Consider the following 14,037-nt stretch of genomic DNA (forward strand, 5'->3'; position numbering starts at 1 on the left):
AAATGTTACATTACATTATTTAATATAAGAGATTTACTAAATATGTATATATGTATATATATTCACAAAATGTTAGCTAAGCCGAAAAACATTTGTGAAAACAGTTTGCACTTTGTTTTAGGGGGGGAGATATGGAAAGGCGGCTGGGATTCAAGAGTTTTTATGCTGTTAAATTTGCTGGAAACTGGACAGACAGCTGAAGAGATAGACAGAGGAGAGAGGGGAAGAGAGAGAGAGAGATCTACTTGGGGTCACACAGTAAATTGCAAATGATGAAACTTTGCCCATCATAAACGCCATTTTATGTTAGCCAATATGGCGTCGTACACGTTTCCTGCCAGCTCGACTCGGCCCGGTCAGGCCAGCCAAGCGGCCCACTCGAACAAATGTGCCAGGCGTAAATTTTCACTTTTTAGTTGGACCAAAACTTTTGCGATGGCATGGAATAGAGCGGGGATGGGGAGCGCATTGGCCGGCAGGCATAAAGCGAATTGGTTTTATAGGCTAGCCTACACTAATCGCCATATTTCTGCATCAATAACAATTACCAGCGCAGCTCTCTCTCGCTCTCTCACGCACTCTCCCACTCTCATCTCATTTGTTATGCAAAATTGTGAGAAGAAAACACAGCGCAAGCAGCACATCAAAACTTTCAACTGGAATTTTTCCGCACAATTTGCTGCTGAACTTTGAACTTAACGCTCACTCGAGTGGCTTTAAATGCAGCACTTGGCTATCAGCTGGCTGTTGGATTGGGCCACTTAACCTCGTCAACAGCAACAGCAGCAGCCACAGCAGCAGCCATTGAGGTGCCCAAATGTATGTCAGCTGTTAATTAGCCGCACTTCAGCAGGCCACAGCAGCAGGAGCTAAAAAAAATAATAATAATGCATATTCATGGCTCAGCCAGAGGTGTGCGTGCAGCTGTGTGTGTGTGTGTGTGTGTGTGTGAGAGAGAGTGCGACACGTGATGGCCGCAAAATAATATACAGAAAAAAATGGAAAAAAAAAGTAGTGTGAACGCTATGCGACCATGTCACGCATACGCCACGTGAGCCGCGACACGCTCTTTCACTTGAAAAAGTCCTTGAAACGCTGCCAGAGTGGGGCAAATCTGTGTGTGTGTGTGGAGTGAGTGCGTAGCTTACCTTAGCTACCACACCAACTGCGCCAGACCCCCCCAAAAGCTAATGCTAACCCTTGCGTTTCATGTCACCATCAACAACTTTATTAATGCATGTTTTGTGCACAAGATCAACCGACGGCGATTGCGCGACGATCGCACAGTGTAAGCAGCTATTTACTCTTACTTGGCACAATACAAAATTAAAAAGTGTTTTATTATTCAGATTGGCTGTAGTAAAATAATTAACAGAGATTTGCTAGATAGATAGAGGCACTTAAATAAGTGTGGATAGTTATATTTAGCATATGGACTAGGGGGGGGCATAATTGAGAGAAATTTGTTGTTAAGCAAAGGTCAAAAAGTAGTTTGAAATAAATTTAGAGGGCACGACTTATATTATGGGAATGGAAACAATCAGTGGAGGTGAATGGAAAAGTGAGAGAAATAGTGAGATGAAACATTTTATAAGTTTTTGTTTTTATTAATTTTTAATATATTATAACTAAATTAAAATTCTCTTGGCTTTTTGACATTTTATAAATATTTATATTTGGCTTTGCTATATATGTTGCAAGGGATAAAATATTTCTAAATTAATTATTAATATTTTAAATTTAAAGAGTCTTAGTCTAAGTTCATCATAGATCTATATGTATAGCATTTAACTTCGAACCTTCGAATGGCCCACCAATACTCAGAGAGCATTTCAGCATACATCGAATGACCTCATGCGTCACATTTCAATGATCAGCGCAGCATAGCAGCTCGCTAATCTCTAATCTGGTGACCCGAACTACTGGGAATATACCCCTAAAATACTCAGAGACCAATGAAGCACACATTACACTTTTAGAATTCGCTATAGCTCAAGCACTTCATATTATAAGTGCACAAATACTTAGCTTATATGGATTCTATCATTTCTGTGCTCAGCAATTCGATCTGAGCTGATCCAATCTATACCAACTATACATTAACTACAAGCTCATTAAATATCTCTCTCATCTATGTAATTCGTTTCTCTTACAGCAACCCAGACACCATTAAATATTCTTTCTGCTATTTTACCATCTCACAACATTCGCTCAAATCTTCAATCTTCATTTATTAAGCTCACTCGACCGTAACTATCAATAACTGTTTTGGCCTTTATTTCAAATTCTCTGTGTTTTGTTTTGTTATTTTTTTTTTTCGTAGTTTTTAATTATCCTAAGAGTACAACTAACAATCAGCATAAATTAACACACAACTGCAGTTCGGCTTCAAGTATGTGAAAAATAAACAAGTGAAAGAACAAAACGAAGAGAAAAATGTTTATATGAGTCGTTTAGTTTTTTTTTTTCCTGTTGGGTTTTATTTCTTACTTGCTTTCTCGTTGCTTTTGTTGTTGTTGTTCATTTTGGATCTTTGTGCTTATTTGTATTGGGGCATTTTGCCAATTCATTTTCGCTTCGAGTAAAATTAATTAGAAATCAACAAAATGAGCATAGGGCGCAAAGGAAAACGAGAAAATATATAGCAGCGCGAGGGAGGAAGAGTGAGTGACAGAGAGGAAGAGAAACAGACAGAGCCAAAAGGGCGAACGCTTTCCTACATAAATCTCAGTGCGCCTGAAATGGCCAAATTAAGCGCATACACTGTGAGAAATCGAAATGCACACAGGTAAGTAAACAAGCAAAAAGATTGTAGTTGGGCACAACTAACTGCAGTATACGAAATTAGTTAGGTTTCTTTAATATGTAAGTGTTTTTATTCGCTAGAGTTCAGGATTCTGATTATAGATTATTTAACTTTCTTTTTCTGCTATTAGGAATCATAAGAGAAATGTATAATATTCATATCACTATATATGAATTTCCAGGTCTATATCTCAGTCTAATTACCTTTTGATATTCTAAAAATCGTAATCTTAAATCGTCTTGTCTTAGACGACATTAAAGACAAGCATAAGCCCAAAATCAGCCAACCTGCAGGACATTGTAGAAAACTAATATACACTCTTCTCACTTTGCGAACGAGTATAGTCAAGTGCAATTGTTCAGTTTAAAAAAAGCTCAGGAGATTCTGGATAAAAACAAAAAATTTAAAAATAAATAAAAGCCTGCAGAAAGCAATGAAAATGAATGAATACTTTATTAAATTGCTCAGCTGCTCATTTGTTTATATTGCTGGTGCTGCTGTTGCTTCGTCTTCTTCTTCTTCTTCTTCTTCTTCTTCAGCCCCCACACAATCATTGTAGTCATTGCGTTTCGCTATCATAGCTAAAATATCTATGTAATTACTCAAATTTGCTGCAGCTGAGACTCAAGCTGAAACTAAGACTGAGACAGAGATAAAGCTGAGCTAAGGTGCTGTGAATCAGTGCACATAGCTCTTGTTATTGTTGTGTACAATGAATAAATATATATATATATATATATACATATATATATATCTCTTCCTCTTCCTCTCTCTCTCTCTCCTTCTGGCTTGACAGCGTGTCATTATCAACGTCTGCCCCAATATTTGTATATAATTTGTCTTTATTGTCATTGACATTAGGCACATTTGTTGCGGCGATTATCTGGACAATCTTTAAGTGGGCAAACAGCTGACGCTGCTAATGACAGCTGAGGCACTGCAGGAGGGAGTTGCACGAGAGCCGAGCTCTGGACTATTGCCGTCCAGGATATTAGATTGCGGCTGACATTTCTCGACTTGGCTTGGCCTGCTTTGGATTGCTTTGGGTTCGCTTTGGCTCGCGTGCTATATAATTTGTTTGGCTCGACGGCAAATGAATGCAAATTGTTTCTTGTGCGGCATTTTTAATGAGCAAGCGAATGAGGAGGCAATAGAAATTTCGGATCGTGGATGTTGGAGGGGGGAGCATGTGGCTCCTAATATGCTGGCATGCAACACCTCAAAAGCATGAAACGTGCGAGAGTGAGTGGGTTGGGTAGGTCAAAATTTACTCGAAGAGCTTTAAAAATTTTTAATTTTATAAAATAAAAATCATAATAATATAATAATAATAATACTAATATAATATTAATACAATTATAATCATTATAATAATAAAAAATAAATAAAAATAAAAAATTAAATAATTAAAAATTAATAAATATAAAATAGGTTTAAGCATTTTCTATAAAAACAATATGGAACAGTATAAGAAAGTTAAATAAGTTTGAGTGCCTTAACAAAAGAATTGATTGACATTAAATACAATTTAAAAATATTTAAAAAGTTGTGCTTTGTGTTATCGATAAATTTATCGATAGCTATATTTTTTATTTATCCTTAAAAAATATATAAATATAATATATTATTCTTATTTCCTCATTCAACTAGCAAGACCTACTTCAATTTATAAATTCCTCAACTTTTTCTCCATTGTTTCTTTTTCCCATTTCATTCCTATTCCGAAAAACTCTAAAAAACTCCAACAGCTCCACAGCTCATAATAAATTCTGAAAAAGATTATTTCTAATTCCACTTATTTTCCACCCCGTGCGACGACAATCAAAAAGCCAAATAAAATCCAACACCTTAACAATGGATAATAAATGATAATGAGTCTAGCGACGACCCAGATGCAAGAATATTTATAGACATTTTACAGGAAATGTTCGGCAGGCGGCAGGCGGGAGGAGCAGGAGTAGAGTCCAGGACAATGGGCCAGGATACGCGTAATTATTTTAATATTTAATGACTGTGAAAAATCAAAAGAAATAGAAAACGAAAACGAAAATCGGCGCGCGATGAGTGCTTATGCAAATGAGTGGACAAGCAAACGCGGATGGATGGAGATGGCGGGAGCGATAATTGGGGCCTGGGCCTGGGTGCTGGACAAGATTGGGCAGATGCGACTTACCACTGGCACGGGTATCACACAGTAGACACAGGGATGGCCAACAGCAGCGGCGGCAGCGACAGTTGGCAGACCGTAGGCGGCGGCGTTTACGCACAGATGATCCGTTTTAAATATCTTTGTTGGCGGCGGCTGGGCAATCAGCGAGGATGAGGCGCTCGAGCACGTGTACAGCGTCGATGTGGACGACGTCGTGGCGGCGTTAACAGTGGCGCCTCTTAAGCTTGTTGCTGTTGCTGTTGTTGTTGCTGTTGCTGTTGTTTGCTTTGGCTTGGCAACTTGGCTTGTTGCTGCTGCTGTTGCTGTGGCTTCGCTTGTGGGCGGCGGTGGCGGTGGCGGCAAAGCTGCTAGGGTCAAGGAGGAGTTGCTGCTGCTGCTGTTGTTGTTGTTGTTGCTGTTGCTGCTGCTGTTGTCTACGCTGACCGAGGCGTTAGCCTTAGAATTTGTTAACAAACTTTCTGTTGCTGTTGCTGCTGTTGTTGCCGCTGCTGCTGCTGCTGTTGTAGTTGTTGGTGTTGTTGGTGCTGTTGTTGCTGCCGCTGCTGCTGTTGTTGTTGCTGCTGCTACTGCTGCTGCTGCTGCTGTGGCTTCTTGCTGCTGCTCTGTTTGCACAACTGTTGCCAACTGTTGACCTGCAGCTGTTGCCTCGCTCTGCTGCTGCTGTTGTTGTTGTTGCTGCTGCTGTTGCTGCTGCTGCTCCTGTAGCTGCTCTGGCTGATTGAAATTAGTTAGCGTCAATGTTGTTGTGGGCAGCGGTGAGGTTTTTCTCTTGATTGACGCAATTTTAATGGCTATTGATGTGCACGTTGATTGTGAATTAATTTCCACTTTTCGCTGCCTTCCCTCTCTCTCGCTCGCTATCTCTCTATCTCTGTTCTTCGCTCGGTTTTTGTCTTGATTTTGCTGTTTGTTTGGCGCCTGTTGTTGCTATAGCCTTTAGCCTCAAGTATTTAATTTGGTTGCTTGCTTTTTGCTTCTTTTTCTTCTTCTTCTTCTGTTTGCTGTTTATTTGCTTTAATTACAACGAACAAATTCGAATTAAATTTGCGCTAAGATTTTCTTTAAACGTTTAAGTTTTTTATTTTTTTGTTTTAAAAACATTCACTAATTATATTTTTTGTTTTTATTTTTCTAACACTGAACACTGAAGAGTTTTTTTTTTTTTTTTTTTTTTTTTTAGGTTGAAATGTTTAACATTTATAATTACTAAAGCACACAGAGACTAAAATATGCAAATTTTTAATTCAATATATTTTTTAAGCTAAGCTTGTAGTTTTGCGCTAATTTAATTATTTTTTTTTTTTTTTAGTAATTCACTATTGTTTTTTTTTCTTTATTTTCTAGTTTAAGCTTTAATTTTTAATTTATTTTTAAATATATTTTCTTTATTTTTCAGTTAGTTTTTCACTCACAATTTGCGCTAGTTTTTTTTATTATTCTTTTTAATTAATTTTTTTAGTCAATTTTTTTATTGTCTTTTGTTAATGCACAAAATATTTAAAACACTTAAGTCTTTAATAAATTTTGATTTATTTTAGGAAAAGTTGTTTTTAATTAAAAACTTGTAATTGAAATATTTTTTATTAAAATAATACTGTAGTTTTTTTGTTAAATAATTTTTAAAAAGTTTTTTAAGGAAATATTTTTCAACTTTTATGTTTTTATTTTGGAGTTTAAAACTCGTTTCTTTTTATTTAATTTATTTTCAAAATTTGCGCTTTTATTAAACACTCACGATTTTGTATTTGAAATACAATTCTAGGGACTTTAGACCTTTAGCCAATATTTCGTGTTGCTAGCGTTGAGCAATTGTTGTTGTTGTTGTTGTTGTAAATAATACTGGTGATTTGTTGATTTACGATTCTTTGCGGATTGCCCGGACAACGTTCAAAACACACTCAGTTCACAGTGCATTCACTTTTCGCATCGACTATGGACAGAATGTACTCACAATATGAATATTACGTATACGCCACGAAATTAATTAATTAATTTTTGAAATTAAATTAATATTTAATTTTGATTTTATTTAATATTTTAAAATATTTTTATTTGCTTTATTTTTTTTTGGGAGGCGCAAACACAAAATGGCGACTACTTGTCGGAACTTGACTGCTGGATCAACTGGCTCTGCTTGGCTTGGCTTAACTTGACTGGCTTTTGGCTTTGGCTTTGACTAGGCTTTGGCTTTGGCTTTGGCTTCAGCTTCGGCTCGGCTTTGCTTGGCTTTGGCGGCTCGCTTGCTGGCTTGCTGGCTGACTGACTGGCTGACTGACTGGCTGGCTGGCTTACAGTTCGCTTTCCGTTTTGCGAAAATGAGGAAAAGGCGTTTAACTTAACTTGACAATCGTCGAATGGATTCTGAATTTCTCATTGAGTAAGGTTGCATGTTCAACTTGTGCCCAGCCGTTTGGCAGCCAGTCGGCGCCAGCGTTCGGCTCCGCCCGATGTGGCGCTCGTGTAAGCCGGCAAAAGCCGTTTCGCAGGACTTTGCAGAATCCACAAGCCGGCGCATGCGTTGCACGCACTAGGCGTGTGTGTTGCACGACTCCCCGCCGGCTACATTCAGCGGGCTGCACAAGCGACGGCGTCCTTAGCGACGCATGCAACGAGCGAGCATGTGTGTGGGAGCCAACAGTACAGAGAGAGAGACAGATGGAGAGAGAGAGAGAGAGAGAGAGAGGGAGAGAGAGAGAGAGAGGGAGCGAGTGAGTTAGGGCATAGTCGAGTTCAGGCAACACGTTTTTGGTTTCCTTTACGTTCGCGTCGAGCCCAATGCCGAGGCGTAACCAATTGAAATGCATCTCGGCCTACGCGAGCCGCAATTACCTTAACAACTTTGCGTTTGGTAATTGTCAACATTGAATTTAATCAGAAATTACGACGTGCTCTCCCATTCATAGCCTAACTACTGCCCAGTTCCGTTCAGCTGCCCCAATCAAATATAATTGTATATATATTCGTGTATATATTTATTCTTGAACAACTTGCTCAAACTCAAATATCCTTCACTCACTCTGAAGTTTGAGCAGCAAACTCAAATTTTCGGTGGCCAAACTTAAACATGAGCTGGCGCATCGAAAATGCGGCAAGCGGGAGTAAAAGAAAGCACGGCATGCAACAAGGTGAAGAGAGTTGCCAAGAATAACAACAACAACAACAACAACATGAAGAAAACTGCGAAGAGCTGCTTGGTCAGTTTTAGTTTGGAATTGTTGGGAGAGAAGATAGAAGCGAGCGTAATCGAATGATAAATAGTTTGAATAGTTGATGATAGTAAATATGTATAGATATTTTATGATATATTGTTATTATTATTAGGTTGAAGACTAGTTAGATAGATCTTCTGTTTCTGTATATTTCATACAAGCTCATACCATTATATAAGGTATTATATGACTAAGAGAAAGAAATATAAGCAATTCGAAGTCTTCGTTAAAATTTAAGTAAATTGCCTATAGAGACTATACGAAGAGTTTATGAAAGAGAATTTGTGCTGTTTGGATCATTTCAGAAATACATACAGACCATAAAAATGAGATCAAATAAGAGTTGGCAGGTATGCGTTAAATGCTTCTCAGACTCCGCATATAAGACTGAGAAACACTGAGAAAAAAGTCTGAGTGCGACGATTTGAATTGACCTTCAACGAGAACGATCGCTCTGAGACGAAATCGTTTCGTTTTTTCGGGTTTTTCTGTGTGTATGTGTTGGTATGTGAGCTAGGAGAGCTCGAGCAGAGCTCGCTAGACATAATAGCGTACGTAAGTGTGAATTTGTGCATGTGTATAAGAAAGGGAAGATGTTTGCAAACACTTCTCCGGTATCCTCTACTTACTGCTCCTCATTGAGCGAGCATTAATCGGATCAATCCCGAAACGACGCTCTTTAAAGACGAAAACGGAAAGAACACGAATGTTCTTGCTCAGAGTGTGAGAGAGAGAGCGAGTGTGTACGATTTTTTCCGTTTATCTCCGAAACAGATATGGGATATGGAATGATAAATCAAGCAGGAGTCTTAATAGCAATAACTAACGAATTTTATTTATCGATTATGAAATCTGCCTTAAAAGAGCGCAGACTGAGAAAACTCGATCGGAATATTGAATGTCCATTGTTTATGATTTTTTTACAGTTATTCACAACTACTTTACTTTACTCTACACTCTACACTCTACACTCTACACTCTACACTTTACACTACTCTAAAGCTAAGTTCAAATATTATAAGCTATAGACAATTGAAAGTCCAATGCTTTAAGTTTTCTCACAATCAGAATGATATATATATACATATAAAGAACAGAATGATATATAAATATAGAAAAAAGAGTATGATATATATATATGGAGACTGTTTTGGCTAGGTGAAAACTTCAGCGCTGACTAAGCGGGAATGTTTACAATTTTGTATATTATATTCCCTTCTTTATTCTACTTCTTCTTTTTGCAGTTTTACATTTTTATTTTGATGTGGTCGGCATTGTTGTTGTTGTTGTTGTTGTTGCTGAAAGCTATTTAAATGGAACGCTCGTGAAAAGCAAAAGCAACGCCATGCGGCCATTAGAGGATGCCAAATAGACGTCGCCACAAAGCAAAGCGAGGCAAGCAGTCAGAGCCTCAGCAGGACACGCAGGTGGCGCAGGAGGCGACGGCTGGGTGGGATGGCAGGGACCATGGCAATGCCTAAAACGCAGCCAGAGAGTTGCCCGCCGCATTGTGCGGCAACATTACTGAATAGTTTATAATACAAAGATATATATAACTATATATACATATATATATACATATATACATGGAGGTAGTAGAGCTGAGAGAAGTTGGGCCGAACAGCTTACAGAATGTAAAACGGCCTTTGTGCGTATTTTTTAGCCATTTGCAGATGCATAAAATATGCCCGAGCATTATGCAATGAAATCTACACACAAATTAGGCAAAACAGCAAAAAGAAGAGAGGGAAAAAGAAATAATAATAGATAGAAAGAGAGAGAGAGAGAGGAAAAAAGAAGAGCTGAGCCATTTTTTAGATTTATTTGAGTAATGATTGCAGGTAAGCTGGCAGCTGGCTAAGATTAGGCAAGCTGTGTGGCCTGCAAGTGTCGGAAATTGATATGCTGGCTGACTATGGGTGACTGTGTGTGTGGGTTTGCGTGTGTGTGTCAGTGTGGCAGCAGTATAGAAATCCGTATCATTGCCGTCGCAAGGCAACAGCAGCGGCGGCAGCAGCAGCAGCAATTTTCCACTCAAATGGGCCAACGCTGCGTATGACACATGTCGATTGCACTGTGGGTGTTTGTTTGTGTGTGTGTGTGTGTGTGGCGCCCCCTTGCGGCCAAAAGCGAGACTATCGTGCCCTATCAGAAGTCTGAAATCAGTTAAAGAGGCTAAAGGCAATGCGACAAAGGGGCAAAGGGGCAGAGGGGTTAACGCCAACCGTTTTGAATGAATGAGTTTTGCGAGTGAATGAATGAGTGACTGCGCGGTTGCCAGCTTGATTGCTTGATTGATGCAGTGATGCATTTGATTGATCGAGTGATTGATTCATTGTGGAGCTGATTGCGTACAAGCGACTATTTAAGCCATAAGGAGGAAACCAATATTTATTTTATTTTTACGATTATTTACAGGCAGAGAAAAGGGGGAAAATGGGGATAACATAGAATATCCATAAATATATACAGTTAACCTTTCACTCTTCGAAAGCTCAATTAACCACAATCAATTAATTTCACACAAACCCCAAATAGAAAAACAAGTTTGATATATCGATAACAGTATCGATATCAACTCTTAACAACTTTGTATATAAACGGAAAATCATAAATCATAAAAATAATTACGTAGTCAAATTAAAAATCAATCTGTCGTCAAATTTATCGATAACAAAGGCACACTAATTTCTATAGAAAAAAAAAAAAAACTTTAAGCACTTACATTTGCATAATTCTGTGATCGTGGCATCTGCGGCGGCAATTGCTGTGAGTTCGGTGGCGCCCTCATGTGCACAGGTGCGCCGCCGCCATGTCCGTTTCCGCCCCCTACCACCTGCTGCTGCTGCTGATGCTGCTGGTGCTGGTGGTGGGGCCCGCCCATTGGCTGTTGATGCTGCGGCTGCTGTTGCTGTTGGTGTTGTTGGTGCAGCGGCGGCGCGGGGCTATAGCGTGGATGCATTGCAAATGCTGCTGCTGCTGCTTCCTCAATCAAATTCACGCGCGACGAATGCGACTGCAAAGCAAATGGCACATTAAACGTAACTGATAAGCAATATTGATGATTGGGAAAGTGAGATAGGCGAAGCAAATAGGCAAACGCAACAATAGCAACGTATAACAGTTTAAAGCAAACGATATGATAATTATGACACCTTATGTCGGACCGGTGTCAATGATTTAGTACTAAATGCAAGAGCACGACTGCAACACTGGCACTGAAATGTGCTAGCAAAACAAACCACTACAAACATACATGGTATATACATGCCAATGCCAATGCATTTATTTATTTATCTAATTTTATATTTTTATTGCCTGCTTTATTTAATATTCACACTACGCTTTGCGTTTAGTAGCATTTCTGCAAGCACATCGGCAACACTGCATTTAGCTTCAAGCTGTTTGGGCTAGCTGTTATATTTTATTTCGCTTTACACGCTCTTCTGATTGCGGCGCCATGCATCACTTAGTAAGAGCGAGAGCCACTGTCCAGATCATTTGCTCTCTGTCTAATTTGTAATTAATTGCAGCCGATTTATGCTTCGAAGGCGGCAACTATGTTGCTATACCATGCAGCATGTTTAGAATTTTATAATGCATATCATTTTCTTTTTATTTTATTTTTACATAGCACACACGGCTGAGTGACCAATGGTGTGGCTTAAAAATAGCTCACAGCCAAGAATTTTGCATTTTTATGGGGCCAGACGAATGACCAAACACACACACATACACACACACAGACACACATGTAAACAAATGGCCCAGACGTTGACCGGCAAAATTCAGCAACAATAATGACTTTGGCTATGCGCGTTGCCTATATTCTGTTGGCACTTTCATTAATTTGTTGCTTACGCTTATTATTATTGTTGCTTATTAAAAATACGAATTACAGTGCGCCAAAAGGACAATGACAGCGAGCAAGAGCGAGATAGAATGTTTAAGAGCGTAAGCGTATGCTGTTTGCTTGCTGTTGCTTGCTGACAGCTGCAGTCCGAACTGAACGAGAGAGCGTAAAAGAGAATGAGAGACGACAATGAGCCGAGAGCGTATGCCGGCAAAAGCAAAATGAAACAAAACAAAAAGAAATAGTAAAGCAACACAAAGCAAAGCACGCACAACAAGTGAAACACACGCTTGATTTTGCTCAATGGTTTATTTGATTAGATTGCTTTGCTAAATATAGCCAAACACATTTATGTTTTTCTTTCAGGTAGTGTGCTTCAAACATTTTAGAAATATGCACAAACATAGACACACACCTACACACAGACACTAATTTTGCATGACTGTCAAGCAGTTGGAGAGTGCCACTGCCCCTCTGTTATTTGTTGTTGGCTTTTCGTTTGTTTTCCTGTCTGTTATTCTCGGTTGCTTTGTGCTGCTTATTTTGTAATTTTATGCAATGTTCAATACCTAAACTATTTGCTATCGAGTGCAATGACATGCGATAACAAAAACAGAAACAAATTCGAATTCGCTTTCAATTAGCTGAAAATTGTTAATTTGTTTAGCCGCGGCGAAATTGTTACGACAGCGACGTCGACTGCAACGGCAACGACGACGACGACTGCATTAATGGTGGGTGGGATTGGTTTGGTGTATGCTTACTATTGAATGTCAGCTGTGCGCTGCTCTTGTTGCACGTTATAAGTTGATTACGATTACGAGATTGAGGCTTGCTCACACACACACCCGCACAGAAGGCACTCGCGCGCGCCCACTCACACAGAAACTGAGAAATCGACTCGACCGCACTTCGCACTTGACTCCGAGCTGTTGCTGCTTGTTGATTGTTGTTATTGTTGTTGCTCTTGGTGCTACAAATTGTTTGTTTTGTTTTTTCGGTGCGGGTGCGTAATGAATTTTTATTTATGCAAAAATTTACAACGACAAAATACCTTGCGCAGCGAGCGAGCGAAAAAAGCGCAACACACACAAACCGACAGCGGCGACAGCGAAACGAAATGTATGCGAAAAGGTGGTGGATGAGAAACGGCAAAAGCAAAAACAGTCGCGGCAAATGAGAGAGAGACCCAAACTGAGCGTTGAGCAATGTGAGTGAGCTCAAACAAAGACAAAATTGTGTTTGCGTGCTCACTCACTTGCTCAGCTGCTGCTTGTTTGCTTGCGCTCTTTGTACACGCTCATTCTCTCTCTCTCCCTCTCTGTATCGGTTGCTACAGCTGTGGGGCCGGCAGCCGGCAAAAGCAGAAGTTTTGCTTTTGTCGTTGTGCACTTGTTGTTGTTGCTGTTTTGAAAAGGCAATCGGCGCAAATAGAAATTTAAATAATTCAACAAATAGAAATAGAAACTAGCTGCGCTGAGCTGATTAAATGTGTATGCTTGTATATACAACGCTTATGTATGAGTGCATATAAATATGCATGGCTCTACTCATGCTGTATACAGCAGCTGCTGTGCAATATGGGGTGACATATCACCGAGCTTTTGACTGGGGCCTTTGGCGGCATATTTAAAATAGGATCTGCGCATTCAATGCATTTTTTTGATTAAAATGAAAATCAAAAGCTTATAAAAATATTTAATGTTACTTTATTTATAAAATGTGTGCTGCGTAGCAATTTCAGATTCTGAACTGATTGCGTTTCATTAAGGAAATCACTGTCAGTCATCTGCAGCTGTAATTGGGCTGAGGCCTTTTCTCATTTGACTTCCATTGTTTTGTAGAAAAGATTCGTATTGCCCATTACGTAAATATAGTCCGCAATAAAATGGAGGGCAAAGCTCTCGGCACAATTTCGCCAGAAACTGTTGAGCCAGCAGCTCGGTGACATTTTGAAATATTTAAATAAAATTAATATTCTCAACAAGTGCGCAACATA

General features: G+C 39.2%; 1 protein-coding gene across 3 annotated transcripts in view; it reads right to left on the reverse strand.

The window, feature by feature from the left end:
* Nucleotides 1-13,121, reverse strand: part of LOC6582444 (protein alan shepard) — a 158,954-nt gene extending 145,833 nt beyond the window's left edge. For 2 of the 3 annotated variants that reach the window (XM_044009915.1, XM_044009914.1), the window contains exon 1: nt 4,980-5,895. Coding sequence is in view for 1 of the 3 variants with exons in the window: in XM_032731298.2 (XP_032587189.1) it covers nt 10,911-11,147 (237 nt within the window). In the remaining 2 variants the exon portion in view is untranslated. Of the gene's footprint in view, nt 1-4,979; nt 5,896-10,910; nt 11,202-12,802 lie in introns of those variants that run through there. The other variant, XM_032731298.2, reaches the window with a different exon arrangement.
* Between the last annotated feature and the right edge of the window lie 916 nt (nt 13,122-14,037).

This window comes from Drosophila mojavensis, unplaced genomic scaffold (genome assembly GCF_018153725.1).
Source record: "Drosophila mojavensis isolate 15081-1352.22 unplaced genomic scaffold, ASM1815372v1 contig_74, whole genome shotgun sequence".
Taxonomy (NCBI): Eukaryota; Metazoa; Arthropoda; class Insecta; order Diptera; family Drosophilidae; genus Drosophila; species Drosophila mojavensis.